Source organism: Argiope bruennichi, chromosome 11, assembly GCF_947563725.1.
Source record: "Argiope bruennichi chromosome 11, qqArgBrue1.1, whole genome shotgun sequence".
NCBI lineage: Eukaryota > Metazoa > Arthropoda > Arachnida > Araneae > Araneidae > Argiope > Argiope bruennichi.
Genome location: NC_079161.1, coordinates 19305914 through 19333578, shown reverse-complemented (window position 1 = coordinate 19333578; position 27665 = coordinate 19305914). Strand labels below are relative to the sequence as shown.

The window sequence follows — 27665 nt, the reverse complement described above, 5'->3', positions numbered from 1 at the left end:
TCATAAAAAATTATGGAAAATTTTTGGATTTGCTAATTGTATCTTTCAAAAAATAATAATGCCAAACGATTATTACCAACTGCAAAAAAATAATAAAATAAATAAATAAATAAATAGATGATATTTAGTTGCTATTAGCAACCAGAGGTTACCTCATTTGGTAATAATTTATGTAAATCTAGTGAAAGCAGGATTAAATACATGAAGCGTCCCTCTAACAGACCATATTGATAACTTCTAAGCCTTTAGAAAGATATTTGTATTTCTAATCGGAAACATTTGTGTGAGAAACAAAATGAATTATTCTTTAACATTTGTATCTTTGAAAAAATTACGAAGCTACATTTTAATACATTCCCCCATTCTTATTAAGGCTGCTTAGTAAAATAAATCTACCAAAAATGTTTGATCACATTTTAATAGAAAAAGAAAAGGTTTCATTCTTTTTCAGTTAAAACTGGGTGAGTTATGAATCTTTGAATTTCAATAATTCAGACGATTTTAGACTTCAGTAGCTGATTCAGTAGAATAGTAGAATAGGGGAATTATGTAAAAATGAAAACTTTTTCAGAAATTTAATTGTTAATTTTTTAGAAATATATTTATTTATTCAAGCAGCATAAAATATAATCCTATATATTATCCAGAGCTTTTCACCAATTGGAAATATATGCCTAAACTAGTTTTTGGAACACTACTAGAAAAGAATATTATATAATAAAGAGAAAAAAAAATATTAGCTTCGACCAGATAGAAGCAAAATCATATGAAGTGAACTAAATTCACTTCAAATAAATTAGAAATAGTTGAGCATCGAAACAAAACACCATTTTATGAATTTCAATTTTATTATTGCGTATTGTATCTCAGTGTGTATAATTTCGTTATATAAAATTTTTGTACTAAAGATAAATATAAACTAGTTTGGGGATATTTTATAACAGAATTGTTTTCTGTAAATGCATATTTCGGTACTAAAAGCATATTTTGTAGTTGATTTCTAACTGGATAACTGATTCAAAATAATTATATTAAAAAAATTCTGCATAATGGTCCAAAACTATAAGATTAAAAACAGTAAATGCAATTTTATAATACAATTTGAAACTACATGGCCATATAAAAAATCGGAAACAATATTTTATTGAAATTATATCAATAACTAGTTTTTGCTGCTTTTGCCACTAAACATAGGGAATTATATTAGATAAGAATGCAAACGATTTTTATTGAAAATGATTACTTTTTGTTTTGATTTTCTCTTTGATTCATAAGCAATAAATTTTGTTTTTGCTTATTTTTGATTGTTTTATTTTAATGGTTTCAATATGGTAACAAACAACTGCTTAAAAACAAATATGTTTCAAAATTATATTATGAGTAATTTGATATGCTTTGTGCTTTGCAATGTGCTTAATCTCACAACTAAAAGTAATTTATGAGAGATTTATTGTTTTTTATCTATTCCAAAAGAAAGAGAGAGAAAGTAATATTTATTCGGTATATTTTTCTTTTCCTTTTTCTTGTTCTTCGATTTTCTTACTTTTTTTAGTGGCTAAAATTTTCAGACGAATTATCAAGCTATTAAAAATTTCAAGAATGAATTTGATTAGACAGATATATTCAGTATATGTTACTAGTTAATTTGTCATTTCTTCTTAATAGTTTCTTTCCAATGATTAATCCTTTATCACTATAATCCTTCTAAAAAGAAAAAAAGATTTTCTTTCATGTTCTACATGAATGTTTTTCATGGAACAAGTTCAGTCTCTTTATTATGTCACTAAAAAAAAAAAAAAAAAAAAAAATCAACCATCACGAGGGACGATAAGAAACAAATAAAAAAAAATCAACCTTCATTCTTAGGGTTGCATAATTGAAAGCAAAAGGCCCTCACCCCCTTTTGACATCCGCCCATTCAATGGCACACCTGAAAAGAGGAAGCCGTTATAAATCCCCCTTTTAATCTAACAAGCTAAAATGACAGGTTTCCTTTGCACCATCTGACATATGACAGCCACTTCAGCTTCTAAATCAAAGTCGTTGACGTTCGAAACTGCCCGAAAGTGAAACAATACCTTTCTTCCAAAATTAAGACATTGACATGAACCGTTCCTGAAGAATGACTGACAGAATGTATGCCCACATTTTGGCGGCTGTAATCTTTCAAACTTTGACGAGCAATGGTGGATTTAGTTGTCAAGTCAGCGATAATGGTCTTTTATGGAAACGACTACATTAGAAACCCAATTTTGACCGAATAAATTGGGGATCGAATACTTCAACAGATTGTAATTTGAAAAAGCTACAAAATTAAGTAAAAAATATGCTGACGAGCAAAAAAAAAAAAAAAAAAAAATCTTTACTTATTTAATATCTTATACTCAATAAATTAAGTTTAATAAATAAACACAAGGTACCAAAGAAAGAAAATTATTATATTTATAACTAAATACAAATTAAATTATGTTTGAAAGTATTTAATAAATGTATTAAAATCATACATAAACTATAAACCATGTACCCTACTTTAATTGAAACTTATGTACATCATTAATATTGCACTCTGAGCAGCTTGAAATATCTTTAGCAAGAAATTATACTAATGTAACAAATGTAGGGTTATGATGCAAAATAATAGCAGAAACTGGCACTATGTAGCATTGATTAGCATTTTTATCAGTAGCAGGATAGGAGTTCCCCTATCAGTATTCGTTGCTGACAAAAGAAATAAATTCTAGCAGAATGCATTAAAAAAAAAAAAAAAGACGAATATATTTTAAGAACAGTTCGGAATACAGGCAGACAGTTACATACTACAGAACTGATATGACAGACGATTGACATTTTCAAAGTCTAGAATTTAGCCATTTTAAATTTTAGGATTGAAAAATGGGAAGGTAAAGATGATTTGGATTTCTTTTCCGTATAAATTCTTTAAAAAAATTTGAATAATCTCTATAACTTTAAAAATAAGTTACTTATAATCGTGCTATTGTATTAAAAAAAGGTAAACAATTATTTCAAATTTTAGATAAATGCGATTAAAACTAAAGATTAATTATGATATAAGAAAGGGAAAAAAATCTTTAAAACAAGATTTTCACTATTTATGTTATGCACATTAATATGCTTTAAAAAATGATGATAAACAAATTTTTTTCATTAATTTTGAACCTTTTACAAAATGAGCATATTCATATTCATCTTGAATTATGTGGTCGAATCACGAATTCAGAATTTATTTTAATTTTTATGTTCACTTGTTTTCCCGACTAAAGAATTAATTCCAAAAACAAAACCTATTTTCTTTTTTAAATATTATAATTCGAAGCTTTTTGAATAACAAATTCTACATAATTGAGTTGAATAAGGAAGATTACATCATTTTTATTTTCAACTTTTTTCCCTCAATAACTGATTTATTTTAAACTTTTCTTCATAAAATTCAAACTTTTCAAAAATATTTTGTCTGATTTCTTAAAAAAGATTCGATCGTAATGAATGAAATTACTGCCTTATACTTAATGTTATATATTCTAATGTATTTAAACCAATATTTTATTCTATGTTCTTTTTTAAACATTATAATTCAACGTTTTTTGAATAACAAATTGTACATAATTGACTTGAATAACGAAGATTACATCATTTTTATTTTAAACATTTTCCCCTCAATAACTGATTTATTTTTAACTTTTCTTCATAAAATTCGAACTTTTCAAATATATTTTGTCTGATTTCTTAAAAAAGATTCCATCGCAATGAATGAAATTACTGTCTTATACTTAATATTATATATTCTAATGTATTTAAACCAATATTTTAAATATATTAATTCATCAAATGCTATTTCAATATTGTAGCTCTATTATTCAAGAAATCGACAAAAATGATTGACTTTTCGATGCCATTTAGTCATCTCAAATTTTAAGGAATTATCTTTTAAAATTTTTACTAAGCTTTATTGAGGTTATTGGCTGCATGCGGAAAATTAATTTTAACATTCATCGCCAATTAGACAAAACTGGTGTTAAATATTCAAAACAAATAATTACTTTTTTATAGCAAGAAAGTTTAGGAGAAAAAGAAACGGTTGTTTTATGTACATTGTTTTCAGAACAGTTTTGAAATAAAATTTTTGCAACCATTAATATTTGATGAAGAATTAAAGAATTGTTTTTAGGTCACAGATTATTATGGTAAAATCGGTCATTAGCAGACGATTTAATAGCATAGCAAAGCAAATAGCATAGCAAAAAGAAGAGTTTTCAATTCAGTATTAAAAAAAGGAATTAGCTCTAATTTCCATAACAAACATCTGCGTGTAGAAATTTGTAAATCAAACAAGGGACGAATGTCTCTTCAAAAAACTCATTAATCATTTTTGCTTTTAATTATTTTATGTAAGGGGCGCATTAGGGGACGTTATTTATTAGAGCTACTTTGGAAATGAAAGAACAAACCGACACAGCGTTGAAAATTAATAGCTTTTGGACTTTTGTCTAAAATAGACGATCCGTAATAAGCTTTAGAAATTAACTTTTCACAGGAAATTCGAATTTGTGGAGTAAATAAAAGCCCTCATTTTCTTTGAAAAGTAATTAGTGACAATTTTGGAGAGAAATAAAGAAGAAAATAAAGGTTAATGATGTGAAAAAGTCAGCTTTTTTACATGCAACTATAGATATAAAATATTATTTAGATTCTTAAGAAATATTTTATATAAATAAAGTTGCCATAACTGAGAAGTGTTTCCTAGAGGGGAAAAAAACTATTCATGAATTTTCTTAAATTTAAATTAGGTTTTTTTATTCTAAAAATTATGAAAGAATTCAAAGAAGAGATGTTTAATGATTATTTTCAAGCATTGCATTCCAAACTCGCTATCATGAATAACCAGCTTTGCATTTTATTCAAAAGTAAGAATTTTTGATAAAACATCGCTTCACTAAATTCTTTAATATTCTCGAGTAACGAATAATTCATAAATTCATGTAGATTTTAATAATCTAATAAAAAATTCTCAAATAAATATGAAGGAGAATTAAAAGAAAAACAAAAGGAAAATGAATTTATTACTAATAAAAATCTTTGTCTTTTGAGTTGTAAAATCAACTTAACAGCCATTTTTAACCAACTAACTGCCATTTTTGTTTTTTAAACTTTTGACCGAATAAAAATTATTGTGTGTCGATTGTGTAGCAGCATAATTATATTTAAATTATGTCTTGTTTTGAAAAGATTTGATATTTTTGAAAAAAAGGTGTCGTTATAAAATGATCAATAAAATCATTTCAATAAAGCACAAAAGAATGAGTTATTTTTTATGATAACACAGGGATATTATAATCTCTAAATTACATATTTATGTACGGTATTTCATTATAATAAAAAACCAAACCAAAAATATAACGTTTCTAATATGATAATTCTGTTTATTTCACATTTATTCGCTTGTTGTGAAGAAACGAAAAATAGAAAAATACTTATGTAAAATGAAACTTAACTGTTAGGTCTACTTTTTGGTGCCAAGTGGTGTACGTAAAATTCCAGAATTTCCGATTGGGGACCGTGGTAGCTAATGGGTTAAGACTCAAGTCAGACAAGAAATCACGTAACAAATGACTTTCAGCATGGGTCCAGAAATGGCAAAGAAATTGTTAAAGAGGATAGAAATAACAAGAAACGATCGAGGATATCCAGAAATGACAAAGAAATTGTCAGAGATGTTCAGAAATGACCGAAGTTGTCAAGCATCTTTTTAATTTTTATTTTTTACTATTAATGTTGTTGTCTTTATTATAGCCTCTGTTTGAACCAAATTTCTGCCCGACAATTAAAATTTCAATCGAGTGATCCAAAAATTTACTCAATAGTTATACACAAGAAAAAATTTATGAGGTATCTGTTGATATTATTGAAACTACAACAATTTGAGTTTTAGGATGGTACAAAAATAATTCTTTAACTGTAGTTTTTAGGTAAGTTATTGAGTAAAAACATCAAAATTTAGACTCATTTTTAATTTTTTAAATTTTAATTAAAAATTTTAAAAATAGTTCTTTTGTGTACATCCTCATTCTCTGAGATATATTTGCGCGATGCTTGGGGAAATAATTTGGCCTGTACAGCGCTACGCATATAGACAAATACACATTAATTTTTATTATTAATAGACATATATGCTATGCTATGTGTCAGTTTTTTATCACGCGTTACGGGAATTGAAAGTAATAAATAAGTAGTAGCAAGTAATTTGACACAAGTTCGCTGTTACTGGAATATTCTGGAAGAATTCGTAAAAGCGCGAATATGAAGTAAACAGATCATCGTTAAGGAATAAACATAAATTGCATATTACAAGAATGCGATAATTAAAAAACTGAAAAAATTTCAGAAACACCAAACGATATACACGAGAATTTTTTCTGAGCGAGATTAATTAATTAAAAGTAAGAAACCAACCGATATATTAATTGCGTCATCTGAAACTGACGTCACTTTATAGAAACGTTGAACATTATGATTATTTCAAATAATATACTCAAATGTTGAACACAAATACTGAAACGTAAAGAATGCTTTAGTAAAGATTTTATAACAATTAATAAAATAATATTTTATTAATAAATTACATGAAAATATTTTCATCCAGTGCAAAGCTGGCTATATTAGTTAATAATAAATAAATAAATTATGTAAGGAAAATAAGCAAAAAAAAAAAAAAACATTCAAGCACAATTTTGGGGGAAAAAAAAGATTGACATCCCTAACCTGATCACTGACATACGAACACCAACCAATCTGTAAGAGAAACCATTTATTAGTTGCACGACAGGAAAGCAACTTAAAAGCACCAAAAATCAGTTCCCATCGCCTCCGATACGCATCAGACAATCCCATCACAATGTCCTGGTACGCCCTCCGCGAACGCCCGGTACAGATCATCGGAATCATTAATAACACCACCCCCTGAGGGTTTTTTCAATCCTTCATTGGGTTTCATCACCGAAATTCGGACAGACGCAACCAGCTTCCGGTAATGCTACTGGAAGCTGTCAAGTCGTCATGTCCTTTTGATGGGCATTTTTTTGTGGGATCTGTGGCATTGTGTTTGGCCGCTTTGCTGTATCCGGTACATGGTCAATGGACACGCGACCTTTAGGATTTGGATTTTTAGGAGCTTTGTTGTGGTTGAGCTGTGAAAAAAAAATGATTTTCTCAACTGAAGTGCAAATCGATAGATTCAAATGATGATTATAAAATAATAATAATAATAATAATTTATTTAAATGTATACATAACGAATTGAATAATTGAACCAGAAAAATATATGACAAATTAAACAGTCGATTTCTCTCTCTCTGTTTCTTTAAGTATGTAAATGTCTCTTTATGTAAAAGAAAAAAAGAGCGAGAAAGATTGAAATTTTGCGGAGTTTATCTGTAGATTTAATCACTTTTGTAAACAATGAAATCATTTTTTTTAGTCTATCCCCTTAATAATAAATGCATGCTAGTAGCGAAAAATAGTTGCGAAATATAGATCTTTGTCGTTATTTAGTATTTTAGTAATATAGCATTTACTGCGAAAGATTGAAATCGAAATTTCATTCGGAATTTCAATTGTAGTACGTGTTGAATTTCATTGATTTTGCGTTTACATTCTTACGGAAACACAGATCGACAGACAATTTAAAGTTTGTAAAAAAAATCCATATTTTCGATGCTAAATTTGTATACTACATTTCATCCATCTAGTTTTTTATATTCTGTAGTATAGAGTTCCTTTATACTCGAACAGCCAAACAGACAAAGTTCCTCAGAATGAATCTTGATCAAAATTTGATAGAAATTTACAAATTTATTCTATAAATTTATATACCAAATTTCATCTTTCTAGCTCAGATTATTTTGAAGTTATTGTGTTGACAGACAGATATACGCAATGCCATCAACGGGGTTTTTCGAACTTAAGGTTTTCTGATATGTGAAGATACGTCGAAATTTTATATTTGAATTTTCCGACGATTATAATATTTTTTCTACGTACACGAGAAATTTTAAATAATAATAATAACAATAGCAATAATAATATTAGAGAAATACAAATGATTCATAACATAAAAATTACCAACTTCAATTATTGTTATAAATAGTACTGATTATGTGATTAAAACTATCGGAAATATTGTCAGAAATTAAATACTTCAATTTATAGATCAATATTTATAGCATCGCCTTTAATGTAATCTACTCCAACTTTTACTGCCACTATCCGATTTTCAAAACATGCATGTTGCGAATTTTCATTAATTGCATCAATAAACTTACAATGGTGATCACGAAAACGCAGAATCATATTTCTACCTTCTATAAACATTTTATTTCAAATACTCTTATTTATAAAATATGTTGAATTTCCCGATTAATTATGTTGAAGTGGCGCTGCGATCGCCAAAATGAACTTGTAGTGTGTAGTTTGTTATGATTCGAATCCTTGTAAACGTTGTTGAAAATTCCGGAACGCCAATGTCATATCCGAAATAAAGCTATGTAATTAAAATAGTTTTTCATCTATTATGATACAGTTTATGTTTTGGATTGTTCTACTTCATAACAAAATAGTTATCTTTAAATGATTTTTACAAGTAGTATAACAAAAATAAGTGGGCATTCCTTAATATTTATTAAAACTTATTGTAAATGCGAACAAAATTCCATTCATTTAAAACTTTTTTTTATCATTGTTTAGGTTAGTACTTTTATATAAATTAAATAACTTTCGATTTAAACATTATATTTATTGCTTATTTTTTAGTAAACATATAAATATCTTTTTTTTAAGATTTTTTTAATCGTTTCATGAATATTGCCAATCAGTTTTAGTAAGTAGTTTGGTTTATTTCAAAATATAAAGAAAAAAAATAACCATATTCTCTATTTAAAGACAAAGATAATAAAAAGAAAATAAAAATAAAAAAAATAAATCAAGCGCTGAATTTATACAATAAAAAGAATGTTTTGGAATTTCCTAATACAGACAATTTTATATAATGTTGCCATTAAATTTTTAATTTCTTAAAAAATAAGTAAATAAAAAAAGCAGAAAACTTTAATCCACATGTGTCTAAATTCACACATTCAACCTAAGGAAAAGAAATAAGTGGACAAGCTTTATTTCCTCTAAATGTGGCAAGGTTTTCGACTGTTAATCTTCTTTAAAAAAAGGAAATCAAATTAATTCAAACAGATATAATTTCTTAACATAACCTACATATTATATACGATAATTCAAAACAACAGAATCATAACCAGTCTTGCAAAACGGCAACTTTTTACAGACAAGTTTACACACCATTCCTTTCAGTTTCCATAAATAATCACTCGAGTGCTTCTAACAAATAACCACCAAGTCCGTCATAATCCAACCGGAAAGCTTATGAATACGAGTTAGATCATCGGATATTCGTTTGTTCGACACCCCCTCCTCCCACCCTTTACGAAAAACCCCCCTTCCATATTTCTGGGGGGAGGGGCTGGCTCAGAAAACGGCAGTCGTCATCCATCACATTCATTAGTGGCTTTTTCCTCTGCGGGAGTCGTCTGCTTTTTTTATTCTTGTTGTTGCCAATATCAAAAGAAAAGTTTTGAAATATCTGGTTTCCGACAGTAGCTCAGCAGACGATATTAATGAAACTCGAGGAACCGGTAGGGAACGGTAATGAAAAATGGTAAGGGTGTAGGGCGTGTAAAAGATATGAAAGATTCGAAGACTCCAATTTCGTTGAGAGGAAGTGGGTGTCCACGAGTTTCGAGTGAAATTAATTGTCGTCTGTTTTGGAATAAAAGGCGAAACGGTGGCAAGCGATATATATATGTATATTGAGCTTCTCGTTTACACCTGGGTGGTTGTAATGCCGTTATTTTGTGTCCCTAACAAAAGATTTCCCTTTTGATAACTTCATAAAAGAGTTACAATTTGTAAATTTTCAAAAATATTAATGTGCACAGAATAAAAGTTTTTGTTCGGGAAAAGTGGCAACAGAGTGTTCATTAGTGCATTCTTATATTTGTAGATACAGGAAAAAGAATAATTTAAAACATATCAATAATGAAAGATAGTGAATCTGAAACCTAAACTCATTACAAAATGCTTTGAAATTTCTAAGAACCAACGGAACATAGATTCGCTACCGGAAATTATTTTCTAGATTTTTTAACGACCGTTATTTCATTAATTCGTTAAAAATTTTATAGTTATAATAATTATCAAATTTTCTGAGCTCAATAATGCAAGTATGTAATCTTTAACAGGTGTAGGCGTGGAATTATGGTGTCACGACTCTTTTAAAGGAACGGTGGATTTTCTTAAGCACTTTTGTAAATTATTGATTTAGAGTTAAGAAATTTTTAAGTATATATATGTTAGAATATAAATATGACAGATATCTTTAAAAATATTCTTATTTCAAAAGAATAGATTAAATAAATTTATAAATAAATAAAGTTTATTTCATAAAAACGTTTTAAAAAGTTAATTTTTTTATTTAAAAACAATTGGCAAAAAGTAATTTTTAATTTTTTTTCTTTCTTTTCTTTAATTACCGTTTATAACATATTAAAATACATTTGTAACAAAAATGCATGTTTTTTGTGATTTGATTTAAAACTTATTTTCTAGAAATATTTTTACATGCCCGTAATGAATTTTCAAAAGAATTTTATAAAAGATTTTTTTCCTTAACTAAAATTGATTTTTTCCCTCTAAAAGAACTAAAAGCATGAAATGCACACAATGTTATTTAAAAAATTTAGCAGGAATTTTTTTAAATACATTTTATGCAATTTTCTCAAAAATTAAGACACCTGAAACATTTCACTGACAATTAAATCTGAAACGTATATCTTTCTGAGAAAAAATTCATTAAAAATTAACTTCCAATGAAACTTCCTTAAAGTTAAATTTCATTTTGTTTAACAATACATTTTATAATTATATTTTAATCGTTTATTAACATATATTTTGAAGATAAAGCATTAAAAAAAGAAATACCATATTTTGGGGAGTTTTTACTAATTTCAGAGGCCTCATCTTTTTAATGCATAATTATTTCTTATCAGTTTTATTTAATTTAAAATAAAAATTCATGCTCTTGATTTCCATTAAATTTTCGGATGAGATTAAAAATCTAATTAACATTCAAAAGAATCCTTTCTGGTTAAGCATTTACTGCCCAATATTTGGTAATAAGCCAAATTTAGTCGTTCAGGGTTCAAAGATCTGCCCCGTAGAAAGTTTCGAAAGATTTTTTTTTGTTATTACTCTCGAAATTGACAGAGATTATACCAATTCGTAAACATTATCACGTTAATATTACGATTTTACGAATAAAATTTAAGAATAAAGATTGGTTTTTAAGCGTGGCTTTTCTGCTCAATCAATAAGAAAATCACTGCAAGATGACAACATTCGTACAGTAAGGAATTGGTTATTACATATTTAACTTGAAATAATTAATTTAAAAATGAAAAATGTGATTGCTGTACATAAAACAATCATATTTAGTGTTCAATTTGTACAGAAATTATTTTGAATTTTGCATTAGAATTTGATACTACATTCCTTGATGCATATTTGTGTGGAACATTTTTGTATTTTTATTTTACTTTTTTTTTTAAATATAATTTTGAATAACTTAAAAATTAATTAATGGAATTATTAATCATTATATATTTAATCATTATATATTTAACTCTAAATAGAAGACTTATTTCATAAAGAAATGTTAAGTAATTTATATTTTTAATTAAGAAATTTTAATAAGAAACTCATTTAAAAATTATTTTCCATTTATTATTTAAATACACGAATAAAAAACAGGGATTTCTATTCAAATAATAACAATAAACAAGCCGCCTTCGGTGACCAGTTGTTCGTCTATCATATCATTATAATCAATCTTAATTAAATGCTATCTAATTAATTGAAGTCTATTTTAAATTACATCATAAACATTAAGCCTTTTTTTTTTTAATTATGCTTTCTAAGTAATGAAAGAAAATATTTAAATCGATCGTTGTAGTTACGGGGGAAAGGGTTGTGCCAATATTTTATTTTTCGATTCTTTGGAAAATGGAGAATTGTAGAGAGTGGCAGACGACCAGTTATGAAATATTTAGATATCATAAGCTTTAAAATAAAGTAAAAATTGGCGAAATGGGCCTAGTAATTGGCGCTGAGGTGGAGGAGTTTTTTTCCCATAGATAATATACATTGAATTGTAATTTTGAGATTTCTTATGAAAATGGAAGGATGGTGGAGTTAAAGATAATCACTGTTAACACATTAGAGGGGGGGGGGGGTTGGGAGCTTTCCTACGAAATAAAAATTGGGGAAATCGAACTTTTGGTTAGACTGGAAGACTAATTCTTTTGTTTTGTCTGCCTTTTTAACTATTTAGCGTATTTTTAAATCTTATTTCTTTAAAGAAAAATTCGAATTTTTTTTTGTTGCGTCATCTTAAAAATTCTGGATTAACATAAAAGTCATGCTAAATTTGATACTTCTATTTCACATCCGAAAAATCTTCTTCGTTAATTTCGATTCAAAAATTCAGTGAATTACTTCAAAATATGAAAAATCTACCAGCTGTTCTATACATGTCACCTGTTATTCAACTTTTATCCAAAAGGATTGTCTTATCGATAAGATGGAGATACAAGTAGAAATCCCTGAACATATAAAATATCTTATCTCTGACGAGGAACGACATGTGGTCATTTTCCTAGCGAATCGAAGATCTGATTCCTTGCCATTTACGGAAACAAAGTCCTCGGAACCCACTACTCAGAAGTAAGCTTTAATTTTTTTCTATTTTAAAATTCTTTTATCAATGTAGAAAATAAATGTAATAAAAAAAGAAGAAAAAATGTATTTAAATAAAAGTTTAAAAAAAAACAATAGTAATGTTCTTATCAGAGTTGAAGATTTAAAGTTTGTTAAACTTTAATTTTCGCTTTTATAGTTCTTTCGGCAACGTAAGATTTGTGTTAGAAATCATAAATCAGAAAAATCTAAAGTTTTACGTACTGAATTATGTTAATAAAACAGAGAACAGACGATTAAATGCAGCTAATAATAAAAACAGTGTTCAGTTTGTCTAATTTAAACTTTTCATTTAATTTCTTTTTCTATTCATTTGGCTTTCTAAATGACGATAAATAAGATAGGTGACTATATTAAAAAGTCGATTTTTTGCGAAATTATGAAATTTATTTTATTTAATATTTCTAATGTTTGAGCAGTTAGAATTGTGTTTCCAAATCTATTTTTTGGAAAGTTACACTGATTTTTATATTTGAATTTACATACGTTTTATTTCTTTATTTTAATTCTTTAGATGCTATTTTCTCATATTCTAATCTTTGACGAAATTTTCTGACGGAAAACCTCATAATGAAAACCTAAAAAAAATTTTTTTTCGTTCCAATTTGGTACAATAATTTCTGAATATGTTATTTAGTTCTTGAACTAGAGAATTTAGAAATATTTTATAGTTGTTTTAGTTCTTCACAATGTGAAAAAAGAAAATTCGTGTCATTGTTCAGTCTAACTCCAATATTTACAGAATAGATAGTAATGTAGTTCAGGAACTAAATAACATATTTCTTAAGCTATCTACAAAATTTTAAGCAAATGATTTGATAAACCTCTAAACTAGAAGATTTTTGCTTTATACTTGAAGATTATAAACTAGAAGATTTTTGCATAAAGATTTTTAGACAAAAAAAAAAGCTTTTTTTTTTTTCCAATTTTGTAAAAATATTTACCATTTAACTAGTATATTTTGGTTTTATAAATACTTTTTTTCATACAAATATTCAAAAACATAAGTACTTTTCGAACGTTTTTCAAAAAATTCACCAAACCGTGATCGCATACCTTCATTTCTGTAAATCGAAACAAAATTCAAATTTAAACATACTTTAAAATCAAAATTCATTCAAATGATTAAAAAATGTACAAATTAAGAAGAAAAAAACTAAATAATACACAAAAAATAGTAACTATTTGATTTACTAAGAAAAAGTAGCTTTTTGCATTGAAAAACAAATTCACTTTTATAAAAAGAATACTCAGTTAAATTAGAATTTTACCAGAATACATTTACATTTTTCAATATCGTTTGCGATTTTATCAGAAGAAAAAAAAAATGCTTTTTCTGTTTAGAACTGAATTGTTAAACATTATTCTCGAATGAGACAAAAAGAATGAAACACTTTTACAATGCGAAACAATTATATCTGTAATTCGAATTTATTTTGAAAAACACGAATTGAAAATTGAAAAAAGGTTTTCATTTTTGCTTTTAATTCACTCGAGGACATCAAATTTTTTAAAATTTCGCTTTTCAAAACGCGACAGCTTTGCTCACGGAATTTCATTAATACGAACAAGCAAATTAACATGAAAATGCTTTTTATTTTTTATTTAAGGTTGAAGACATAAACATACAATCATGACTTAATAAAGGATAGATTTCTTATTTGCAAGTTGTTTGTTTACTTTCTTTTATAAAATGAATCGATTATTTATTTTTGTTTTTTGGCATTAGAACTTCTTTTTTTTATTTATTTGGATTGGAATGTTTTAACAATTTTTTTTTGAATTAATAAACTACTGATAGTTGACATTTAACTGTACTCAATCAAACCGTAATGAAATGTTTCTCGTTTTTCTCATCTCATGCTTTAGTTCTGAAATATACTATTTGTTTTGAAATTGCACAATTGTTGTTTTCTAAATGCTGTATACGGTTTGTTTACTGACATTTTTGAAACTAGTATTTTATTCTAAACAATTTAACAGTTTTCATCAATCATATCTATGTTTTTAAAATTATTTGCTTTTTTTTTGTTAATTTTGATTATTAAAAATGATTAATATCAAAGATAAATTTTCAATGTCATTTTTATTTATTTTTGCTGTATCACGTTTAGATCTGTATTTCCTTAATTCAATTTTTACATTTATAAAATTTTATTTTCATTTCATTAATTTCAAATTAACCTAATTTCATATCTTACTTGCAAAAACTATTAACAGATTTTAAGAAATTAATTCTTTTCTGTTTTAGTTTAAATAACAATGGCGAAATTGTTCTATTTGAACTTGAAAAATTAGTGAAAACATACCGTAGTCATCAATCTCATCAAAATAAAGATATTTTTTGTCCTATTTCTTGTTTTTTATATCCTTATGTATTGTATATTTAAAATAATAATAATAAAAGAGGCGGAAAGAACGTAGACGTAAGAAAGTAACGTAAAGAAAGAATTACAGTGGTCAAGTCTCGGAAAGGCAAATTATTTGGTAGGATATTCTTTGATTTGTTTGATTATCGTTCATTGATGAAATTCAGAAAGTGCGGTGAATAGTAAGACACAAGAGTTAATAACAAGATGTAGCTATGATGTCATGATTAAAGTAAAAGATTAGCAGAATTATCAAATAAGCGAAATATTAATTATGTTGTAATGTATTCTTTGATTTGTTTGATTGTCTTAATGAAGAAGTTCAGATTGTTTGTTGAATATTAGTAGAAGAGTTAATAATAAGATATAGTTATGGAGCAACGACAAAAATAATATATGAACTGAATTATCAAACGAACGAAATATTAATTATTTTATAGAATAGGCTTTGATTTGTTTGATTGTCGTAATGTTGAAGTTCAGAATGTTCGATAAACAGTTGGATAAAAGTTAACAATAAGTTATAGCTACGGAGCGATGATAAAAGTAATAAATGAACATAATTATCAAATAGGTAAAATATTAATTATTTTTTAGAATATTTTTTGATTTGTTTGATTATCGAATGAAGAAGTTCAGATTGTTCGGTCAATATTAGAACAAGAGTTAATAATAAGATATAGGCTACGGAGCAATGATAAAAATAACAAATGAACAGAATTATTAAATAGGCAAAATATCAATCATTTTATAGAATATTCTTTGATTTGTTTTATTATGGTAATGAAGAAGCTCAAACTGTTCTGTGATTATAAGGAAAAGTGTTAATGATAACATATAACTACGGATTGATGACAAAAACAACAAATGAACGGAATTATAAAAAAAAAACAAAAAACTATCAATTATTTTATAGAACATTCTTTGATTTGTTTGATTATCGTAATGAAGAAGTTCAAACTGTTCTGTGAATATAAGGAAATGTGTTAATGATAAGATATAACTATGAAGTGATGACAAAAATAACAAATGAACGGAATTATTAAAAAAAAAAAACTATCAATTATTTTATAGAACATTTTTTGATTTGTTTGATTATCGTCACGAAGAAGTTAAAATTGCTCTGTGAATATAAGGACAAGAGTTAATAACAAGATATAGCTATGGAGCGATGACAAAAGTAACATATGAGAAGAATTATCAAATAAGCGAAATATGTATTAGAAGGGTTTTTGATTTATTTAATTATCGTTTCATGTTTGAAAAGATGATAAAGATAGATGTTGTGCAGGTTTCTGTATTTATTTTATACAGAAATATAATATTTTTTTACATGATTTCTATAGATTACACAAACAAATAAATAAAAATTGGACATTATTTATTTATTTATTTTGCTACTAAAATATTTCTTTCTTTATCTGTAATTGAAGTATTTTTATTTGCGCATGAATAATCGTGGAGAATCAAAAATGTTTGTATTTTTTTTTCCATAAAAAGATTATCCTTCATAAAGTTTCATTAATTTTCTAACACAAAGGAAATTTTGTCTCATAACGACAGCATGACTTCATTTAATAAGTTTTCTGGGTACTGTGTAAAAATATCCCCTTCGCAAAAAAAAAAAAAAAATAAAATAAAATAAAAGAGAGAGAGAGAGAGAGAAAGAAAACACTACCTCTGAAGTTAACAGAGATCAAAGAGGGTTAATAACAAAAGGTCAAATTACTTATCTAGTCTCAAATTCAGCCTTTGTATACCGACAAACCAGGATCACGGCACCTCACTGTTTTTTGTCATCCCCTACATAGTATGGGGTTTAATATTATCAGGCAGGAAATATTTTGCAGCCGAGTAACATAATGCTGTTTGCATGGCTTTCAGACGATATGCTTCGATTCATCATATTTCCCTGAGGATTATTTGAAATTTTTTAAGATGATATTCAGGTCATATTAAAGATATTTTCGTTAATATACTAAGCTGCAATTTTTTTAAAGTGAAGATTGTGTGCTTATTGATTGGTGAATCATTATTCGAGAATTTGTTACATAATTTTACTCTAAAGGATTAAAAAAAAACAAATTAAATTTTTTCGCAATATTTATATAAACGAGTGCGACAGGAAAACAGGAAAAAACAAATTCAAAATTTTAATTTTAAATGTAATCTGTAATTAAAATTTTTGCTCAAAACTTGCATTGTCTAATTTAACCTTCCATTGGGCGCAACTAATCTGTGAGATGAAGTCACATTAATTGAGTACTCATATATACTCAAATACTCATACTAAATATACTCAAATGTAAGTGAAAAGTTCTGTTTAATATGTTTTTTTAACATACATTCAAAAATTGCATTAATTGAGTACATTAATATCTTAGATGAATTGCGTCCGATCGTGCTAGGATTTGCATTGCGCCCGACGGAAGGTTAAAAAAAAATCAAATAAACTTCAGAAAGAAAAATTAAAGAAAAGAATTAAAGGAATCTGAAACATCGAAGCATGATAATGTTTTCGACTTGATTTATTCGTTCTGTGTTCGTATGACTTGATTGCATCAGCCTTTGTAATGTTTGAGGTAATGTTATACGTAATTTAATGAGCAGAATGCCAGTTAAAAACAATGTTATGATAATAAAATAGAAACTGAAAATTGAGCATTGGAATTTAGTCCAAAAGAAAACAATTTTTCGATAGTAATTTTTAATTCGATAATTAATTTCGATAACAATTTTTCGATCTTTAATACGCATCAGAAATATTTGATGAAACAATAAAATTAATTTGAAATTCATCACAATAAAAAGCACTGATACAAAATAAAGTTTTAATATTAATTTTGAAAAATTAACAATAATTAAAGAAAAAATGCACTGAAATAAAGCTGATACACTCAATTTTTTTTTGTTTTAATTTAACGATTAAGAAAATGTTTTTTTGGGATGACATTGAAAGAAAATGCTAAAATTTTTATTAATTTTAATAAATTAAAATTTAGGAAATATTTTTTTTTTAAATAAGCTTTTTTTTAATCCTTTCTAGGGCCATGAGAAGTATACTTCCCGCAAAATTCACCAATCTTTGTATGCTTTGTATTAAACCTTGTACACATTCTCTCAAATTTTTCAATGAAGCAGAAACCTAAATGTTTCAGTTTCTAATCTGATACAAAATGATGTGTTTTAATTTATTATTTAATTATTAATTAACGAAATTAATAAATTAAATCATATTTATCTAATGAATTGAACAAATTCCTTTTCTCAAGTCTAAACAAAACTTTAAAATTATTTTAATATAACATTACAAGAAAAAATGGCCCGTTAAAGGGTTAAACAAGAAGTAACTGTGTGCAAAATGTGGCAACTCTAGATGCAGCAAATGAATTTCCTGATAAAATTACGCTATTTGTATTTTATTTGACGATACAAAGTGAATATCTTTGTTAGTGATAGATCTTCTTTGTTCCAGGACATCAGCCATGACGAACGTGATTTTGCCTTTCTTGATGTCCATGTTATTGGGCAGAACAATTGATTTAAGCACTTACACCATCAGTGGAACGAGTGTTTACGATGATGCCCAATTTGACGAGGTAAGATATATTTAACTAGTATACATCTAAAACTAGTATAACTAGTATCATAACCCTGAATCTATGTATTACTCTCTTGACATGGTGAACGAACTATGCTACTTATTGTCATTACTTATAACTTATTGCCGAATGACAACAGTCAAATGTAAACGAATTGCTATAGAAGCTTTCAATCTATTACATTGAAAATTTTTGCAACTACACTTAATTCAATATTTCGTTAATTAATGGAGTTCAAAATTATTATTAGAAATGCTCTAGAGAGGGATCACCATGTCATCAAAATATTCCTATCATTCACAGGAAAGAAGACGAAAAATAAATTCAGAAATAATATTTTCTGCCATGGTTAAATTAATGTTATCGTTATAGCGAGTGGTCACTGGAGGCGAGTTTTTTAAAATATAATGATCTGATTTTTGCATTCCCTCCATCTCCCTCATTATTTTTCATGTTTTATTATATGCAAATGACTGTCACTTAAAATTTTCCTTACTAAAAATTTCTTATGACCCTCTGAAGCATGTTTTCAGCTTTTTTCGTCCTTTTTTTAAGGTAATAAAAAATTTTTTTAGTCAGCTCCCCATATGTAATTTATTTACGTATAAGCAATTAATGTATGTTTCCTAAAATTAAAGATCTTACCTTTGAAGTATTTACAGAAGTTCCTTTTATTTTCGAATTATTTTGTCAAGAATTTTCATAATTTTTAATTTTTTTGCCTTATTATTAAAAAGACAAGTTATTTTATTTTTAAGTGCATTGACTTAAGAGCTTTCTAATAATTCTAGTCAACTTTCTCTTCAGAAAAAAAAAATTAAAAGTATTGTTTTCTACCCATTACTTATTTACAAATACAACAAATTACCCATTACCCATTACTTAGTTACAAAAACAAATCTGTAATATTAGGTAATAATTTAAAACCTGAGCTGATAATTATTTGAAACCAGTGGGAGTGGTCTCCATAAAACTTTCTTGCAGATTCTCTGATAAAGGTGTTATCCTGGAGAAAGCCATGAATGGCTTTGGCGCATGATAGTTACGAAACATTAACCTTTGGCGTGAATTTAGTATTTTTACAGAATCTATGATGTCATCTTTGGCGAGTTATTTGGCGATTAATCTCAGACATGCAGTTAGTAGTATACGAAAATCGAATTTGTGTTTTAGACGCGTTTTTCAACCGATTGAAATAAAAATTTAACACGGAACTACACTTGTAATGATAAAATCACAAACCAAATTTGATATATTCAAATCATTGCGACTTCGAGTTATCGAATTTACGTGTTTCTAAAAGTTCAGACCGACAGACGGTCAATCCGTTGTTTGATTTGGCTCAAAATTGATAGGTGTCTAGACTATACATATTAATTCTGTGAATCAGATTTAATCCATCTTCTCTCTCATCGTTTTGTAGTTATCGCATTAAATTATATTCGAACAAACGGTCAGACAGATTTTTCTCTAAAGGAATTTTGTTCAAAATTTGATAGAAATCTGCAAAAAGAGATTTTGTCTAAAGGGATTTTGTTCAAAATTTGATAGAAATCTGCAAAAAGGGATTTTCCCTAAAGGGATTTTGTTCAAAATTTGATACAAATCTGCAAAAAGGGATTTTCTCTAAAGGGATTTTGTTTAAAATTTGATAGAAATCTGCAAAAAGGGATTTTCTCTAAACAGATTTTGTTCAAAATTTGATAGAAATCTGCAAAAAGGGATTTTGTTCAAAATTTGATAGAAATCTGCAAATTTGATGTAAAGACCGTATATCAAATTTCAACTGTCCACATCAAAGCATTATTTAGTTATCTTTGTCCCAGACAGATGGGCATTTTCCAAAAATGTGTTTTTTGAACTCAGGGTGGTGGAGATTCGTCAAAATCTCGAGTTCGAACTTTTCGACGATTACTGCATCTACTCTATACTACGTATACGAGAAAATAAAAAAAGAATGTTTTATATCAAATGATTGTTTAGATATTCCATTAAAAACACAGTAAAAAAATTTTTGGATAGTCTATTTTTAATATATCATTAATCTCATTTTGAAAAACTTTGAATTGATTTTTTTCTATTTATTAATTATTTTTTATTTTTAACATCCCGTGAAGTCTAGCTTTAATGACTCAAATCACAATTTTAAGCGAGTGCCAAATCAGTGTTCTATTCTAAACATGCACCGACCCAAATGCTGGGGATATTTTCTCCTAAGTCCGTCCCACCTGCTTCCTTGTCCATCCCACAAATCAGGACCCAAATCACTTCACTTCAAATGACATCCCCTCACCTCAAATGCCTCCACTGACCATTATGAACCGTCAAAGCCGATTCAATCAAATTCAAATACCCATCCACACAGAGTGTAGCACTGCTGTGGCCACACGATCTTATTGCAGCGCTGCAGCAGGAAATAGACCTTCCCCAGTAAGTCTCAATTAAATCCGTCTTTTCCTTTAGTCCTAATAACCCCAGTAATCCTGATCGTATCATTAGAAGCACAGTTCAAACATCCCTCTCGGAGGGCGCCAGTAATTGACTGGACATTGCCGGACACAATCCGGCTCTGGTCAGGTCCGGCGGCGTGGGCCTAATTAGCATATCTCTCATCTTACTTGTGGAATATGGGGATTTTATCTAATAGAGAGCGCTTCGCCTCGCAAATGATGTTCGTGATTTAAGAGGATCACTGTTAGACATAATTAATATTCCGCGTCCTTTTGGAGCTGTAATTTAATTTTAAATCTCCTTTTGTGCGGCGTTTTAAAGCTCGCATCGAGGATAATGATTGTAAAAGGAGGGCAATTAGAAAGAAAATATGGCGGTCAGAAACAGGAGTGGACGCAATGAGCAGAGGAGACGGTTTGAAGTGTTGTGTTCGCTTCAGAAACTGAGCCTGTGTGCTTAGATATGCGACGAGATTTTTCGACAATTAAGGCAAAGGAATTCTGGGATTATTGAGTTTAAGAATTTGGTTTCAAAAAGGGTTGAAATTTGCAAGGAAATATTTTCATCAGAATGAGTAATAATAATATATATATGTTACCATTAAAGTATATAATGCAGTTATTTCATAGAATACCTAGTTATTCCATGAAATAATTGATCGTGTCCTTTAAAGTGTGTGATATGTTATTAATCTGACACTTTAACTAGTTATTCTATGAAATAACTAGGTATTCTATGAATTAACTAATGAGAGACAGTTGAAGTGTAAAATAAACAATTTATCTAAAATGAAATTAAACTAATGATAGACAATTAAAATGAAAAAGAAGCCATTTATCTCATTTATGCAGCGTATAAATAGTATTTATGGAAACGTACCATAAAATCATTTGTTACAACAAGGATTACTAAAATGACACTTGGAATGACAAAGAACATTATTTCTAAAATGAAAACATTGTTTGTTGACACGCTGGGTTTTACACGAATATTTTTTAAATCCCTGACCAGTACCTAAACTTTGAGTTGTAGCAACCGACCGGAGCGATATTTCTACATCCGGTACTTCGATTTTAATTAATTTTTGTTCGCAGACACTGAACTGGGATCGGGAATATAATAGTTTTATGCGGCCGTTTCTTGTGCCCAATTGGGAAAATCCTTCTTCGGTTATTTTCATGATGATAGCTAAAATAGATTTGGCATCACTTTTTCGTCTGTCAACTTCAGGCACTGGGATACGGACGGTAAACCCCACAGAGGCTTCAGAATGAGATTTATCCGACATTAATTTCATCTTTTTCCGCTTGAATTTCTAAACATTTTTTTAGACTTTTCTCTTTTTTTTTTGAACATTAAGTTCATTAAAACACAATTTGCAGAGTTTCTGCTCAACTTCATCTTATATATACTGCTAGATATATGATATAGATTATTTTACACTTTAACGGGCTGCAGATCGTTATTCTATGAAATAACTAGGTATTCTATAAAATAACGGATTTCATACTTTAACGGATGTTAAGATGTTAAAACCAGTTTTCTTGTGCATATACATGTAGAAATATGCAGTTGAAATTTCACTGGAGTTCGTTTAAAAGATTGTCTTTAAGAAAAAATTCTTTAAAAAAGGTCTATAAACATTTTTTCTTTCTGTCATATGTATTAAAGAAAGAAAAAAACATATCCTCCTTTCTTTTAATGACTAAAAATGAAGGTACTCGATGATATTTTGAGATAGGTTTCATTTTGTACCCATGGTCAGATGTCGAGTGGGATTCCTGAGATAGAAACACATCTCCAAATTTCCACACGAGAACAGTGAGAGGAAGTCTATCTTGATGGATTTCACGAGAAATATATTTGTATACATGGCAAATTTTTGCTTAAATTTTGTCTTGGCTTATAGGTAATCCGAGTCTCGGATTTCTTCATTTAAACACTTTTACTTCTAAAATCATATATATATATATATATATATATATATATATATATATATATATATATATATTATTGATTTTGATTAAATTCGAGCAGTTTTAAGTAACAAAATTTAACAATTTAATGTAATATAATTACTTACCGGTTATTTTCAAGAGAATTGTTTTCAGTATCTCCTGTATATATATATATAAAAAAAGATTAGTTATTTAAAATTAAAAGTAATTTTTCAACAAAAGAATTGAAAAAATTATATAATTTTTTTTACACAACATTAATTTTATTTAATAATAGAATTCAGTACAGTACACTCTCGAGTATCCGGTTCGCGATTATCCGGTCTAGTTTTCTTTTATCGTAATGAAATGAGGAAGTCAATAGATTATTACAAAAGTAATAATCTATTAATAACTTTTTCAAAACCTAAAAACTGTAAATTTTTATTCTTATCATAAGGTTACTTTTTTATATCTGTGTAATCATTTATCAATGAAAAATAAAATCAGTTTGTGTCAATTTTCTTAAGAATTAGGCCTACGATTTACGTTAACGTTGTGTTTATGTTTCCTGCATTTAAGTTGGGTATTACAGAATTTATGTTAAAATGTGAACAGTTTATACCCTTTAATTTACTTCTTCTTTAATAAATTCTTGAAACGTGCAATGCAGTATATAAACATATAAAAACTACAGTACAGAGTGTGTTCTATTATAACTCTACACGTTACCGGCAATTGCTTCTGTGATTCACCGGGCCGCAGCTGCGTTCACATTCTGATAAATGGAGGGCTTAGTACTCAATAAGAAGCGAGAAAATACGTATTACATAAAACATTTGGTATAAAAACTGTGTCTTCTGGTATTGATGGGCAAAGAACTCAGGCCTATCAGGGTTTTTTTGTTATCCGGCCTGTTTTTCTGCCACATTAAGCCGGATATTCGGGAATGTACTGTATTTGTTTCCGATTGTAGTGTACAACGTTCTTTTTTTTTTAGAATTATAAAACAATATAAAATAAAGCTTGCAGAAAGTAATTAGAATAATATTTCAAGATTCAGACGATATTTGATTTTAATTTAAATAAGTTCAAATTCAAATTATTTATGCCTTTGTAAATTAAATTAGGGCATTAAATTAAATTACTCTGGAAATATGCATAAAAAATGAGGAAAAACTTCAAGTGCTAAGCCGTCACTTACCTCTTTTGTTTGATAATCCAACCTTCTTCGAAATTACGACTTTCAGTGACTCTCAAGCTAATATAATACAGTTATGTCTATATAAAATAAATGAGAGACAGTCAAGAGTCTCTAATTCTTTCCATTGTCTCCAATTCTTTTAGTATTTCAGCATTTGTAAATATTAAAAAAAACCCCAAAAGAACTGGAGATAACAGAGAGAATAATTGAAAAAACAAATTTAGCAAACTTCCACCGTTATTTATGTTCGATTTTAAAATAGAAAAAGGATGATCTTCGGCTATCTATTAAGATAATCAGTGGCTTGATAAAATATAGTGAACACCAGGAGGGACAAGTAATAAATCCAATAGAATGTTTAATAATAGCAAATGTCTATTAAAAAAAAATTCCTGTTTTAAATACAACTACATTTGACTTTTTATATATCGTGATGAAATCTCAAAGGGAGAAAACTTGATATACGAAAATATATCGAGTATATGCAAGTATTTCATTATTTTTTAACTAAAAATAGTCATGTATATTTATTCTATAAGGGTTTAAGAATTCTTTCAGAAAATGAAACTATCGAAGAAATTAAATTAAAAAAATTGCACAGTTACTCGCACATTATTTACAATGTTTCACATTTTATTCGATATTTTAATTATTTTTCTATGATGTAGCTCCTATTTACTTTTCAACATTACATTTTGTTGACGCTCTTTCAAAATATAGTTTATTTTATCCAATCAAATATCGTCTAAACTTCACTGTATAACTTTTAACTATTTAAAAAAAAAACAACATAACTTTGATTTTTAAAAAATATTTCGCTTTTTATTTTAAAGAGGTAAAAATTACTTCTCGGACTTTAAAAATAAATCTCAAGCCACTTCAATCTGTTTTAAATGCTTCCATTATGTATTTTCTAGTTGATATTTTTAATTACTGCTTCTTTATAGCCATCATATTTGGGTTGATCAAAACTGTCATTCGATATGTTCTTGTTGGTAGGTAATCAGCCACAATAGAATTAAAATTAAATTGCAATAAGTTTTTTTTATTTAATTTATATTCTTTTTCATGAACAAAATGCCATTGGTATGAGCAAAAATTTTTGTAAGAAAAATATTTTACGGTATATAGAAATTTTATGAAAATGAAACCCTAGTTTCTTATGAAAATCTAAAGTTTATGAAAAATTTCTATTAACAGATATTTTTGGTATATGTTTGTCTCAACGAACAGCCAAACTATTCAGAAAATATTCTGTAGCACTTTTCTCTCTCCTACTTCGCTTTCAATTATTCCATAGAGTGGGATGCTAGCGCCATCTATAGGTAATAATTAGTAAATATATCCGTAACAAAGTTAATGCCAGCTCATATTTTTTCTTACAATTTTTGAAATAAAAAATTGTTTATATTAGAAAATCTCTGTTTCTTATCTACAAAAACAGTTGACTTACGTTTTTGACTTTTTCTTTCTTTAAATGTTCAAACTTTAAAAATATCACAAAGCACTTTAAAATTTTGGTAGAAATTTTTTGTGACTCTATTTGCATTCGAAACCCTATGCCTAAAACTTAAAGAATTCTGAATAAAACTCGATAAATGGAAAAATCTTGATATATAGAAATTTTAATATACAAACATCGTAAATGTTTATCATTTTCTTATTAAAAATACCATAATTAATTTTTTGAAATTAAAAAAAACTTAAAAGAAGAAAGTTACTAAAGAAAATTATTTTTAAAAAATGTACAAATAAAATCGATTTTTCAAAATTTTTGATGCCTTATTGTTAATTGTCAAATTCTCAGATTTTTTTTAATTATTTTTTTTACAGAGTCATTTGTTATTATTATTTTGTTGATCACTTTCTGGAACTTTTGCAAAACTGACCTTTTACAATTTCCGAAAAAAGGACATATTCTCAACAAGAAACTTAAATTAGATTGATTTTAAAGTCAAATTCTCACTTAAAGAATGGAAAAGCATTCATAGAACAAAAGCTAAGAATTACATATGATTCATTAGCAAATGTTTAATATTTTTTTATAAATGATTTATGATGTTCTGAATGTTCCTAAAATAATGAGAATCAGGTAAAAAAATTTCTTTTAAAATTTATATTTCTTTTTACTCTTTCGTGTACGAAATATACAAATATATGTAGTTGTTATCACTATCTTACAAAGAATAAATCGCGTTAGGGAATTGTTTAGACTTTTTTCGAAATTCATCAAAAATGGCTTTAAAGTGTGACATATGTTCAATAAAATGTTCTCTTCTGAATAGCCTCTAAGAATGACTCTTGTATTTATATTTTTCTTCCCCCCCCTTTCAATGCGTCACTGTGATCTGGTCCAATATCACTTACTAAACTTATTCGTACAACTATATACATTTTTGAATTATTGGTCTCATTTAAACACCAACTGGCAAATTGATAGACAAAAAATAGATGGATTAAGTCCAATTTGGTATAGATTTAAAGTTTTGGATGATAAAATCCATACAGCTAAATTCATCCATTTAATTCTTCATGCTTTTACTTTCTAGTATACGAAAAGAAAGTATTGTAGTCATCAAAAAAATTCGAACAGTGATTCTGATCAATCTGTACGCTTCAAATCTAACCGAGTTCGAAAAGCACGTATCTGGTATCATGCAGTCTGTATGTCCGTCTGTGATCCCGATAACACAAAAAAGCTTAAGCTAGATGTATAAATGTGGTATATGATTTTTACACATAATATGTAAATATATGAATTTTTAAACGAGACCCATACAGAGGCAGTCTTACTACATACTATGAGAATATAAGTTTACACGCATAACTATAAAATAAAAATAGCTAGATGAGCAAAATCTGGACTCAAGTTTAGAATCTAACATATTATTAAAATCTTATGTTATTAATCAATTCTGATAAAGCAAAGGAGAAAAAAAAACAACTTTATTTAATGATTAAACAAAATCCCAATCGAAATAACATGGAATTCACAAGGTCAATCTGTAAGTTACATCCCTGCTGCCATCTAGTGTCACATGTGGTAAATATAAATGCCCTTTTAATGCCAAAGTGCTATATTCTTCTAATTATTTATTTCATGAAATACCAGAAAAATCAATTTGGCGCTGCCTTTAACAAGATGAGTGTCATGAAAGCAAACTCATAATAATTAATTTCCTTTCATTTTCACATTCTCTGAAGCGTTTGT

At 27.5% G+C, this 27665-nt stretch overlaps 1 protein-coding gene across 2 annotated transcripts in view; it reads left to right on the top strand.

Moving 5' to 3' along the window:
• Positions 1-2877: 2877 nt before the first annotated feature.
• Positions 2878-27665, top strand: part of LOC129957561 (uncharacterized) — a 69296-nt gene continuing 44508 nt past the window's right edge. Inside the window, exons 1-2 of one of the 2 annotated variants that reach the window (XM_056069924.1) lie at positions 2878-2900; positions 18736-18859. In XM_056069924.1, coding sequence (XP_055925899.1) covers positions 2893-2900; positions 18736-18859 — 132 coding nt within the window. In that variant the 5' untranslated portion in view covers positions 2878-2892. Of the gene's footprint in view, positions 2901-12700; positions 12859-18735; positions 18860-27665 lie in introns of those variants that run through there. The other variant, XM_056069922.1, reaches the window with a different exon arrangement.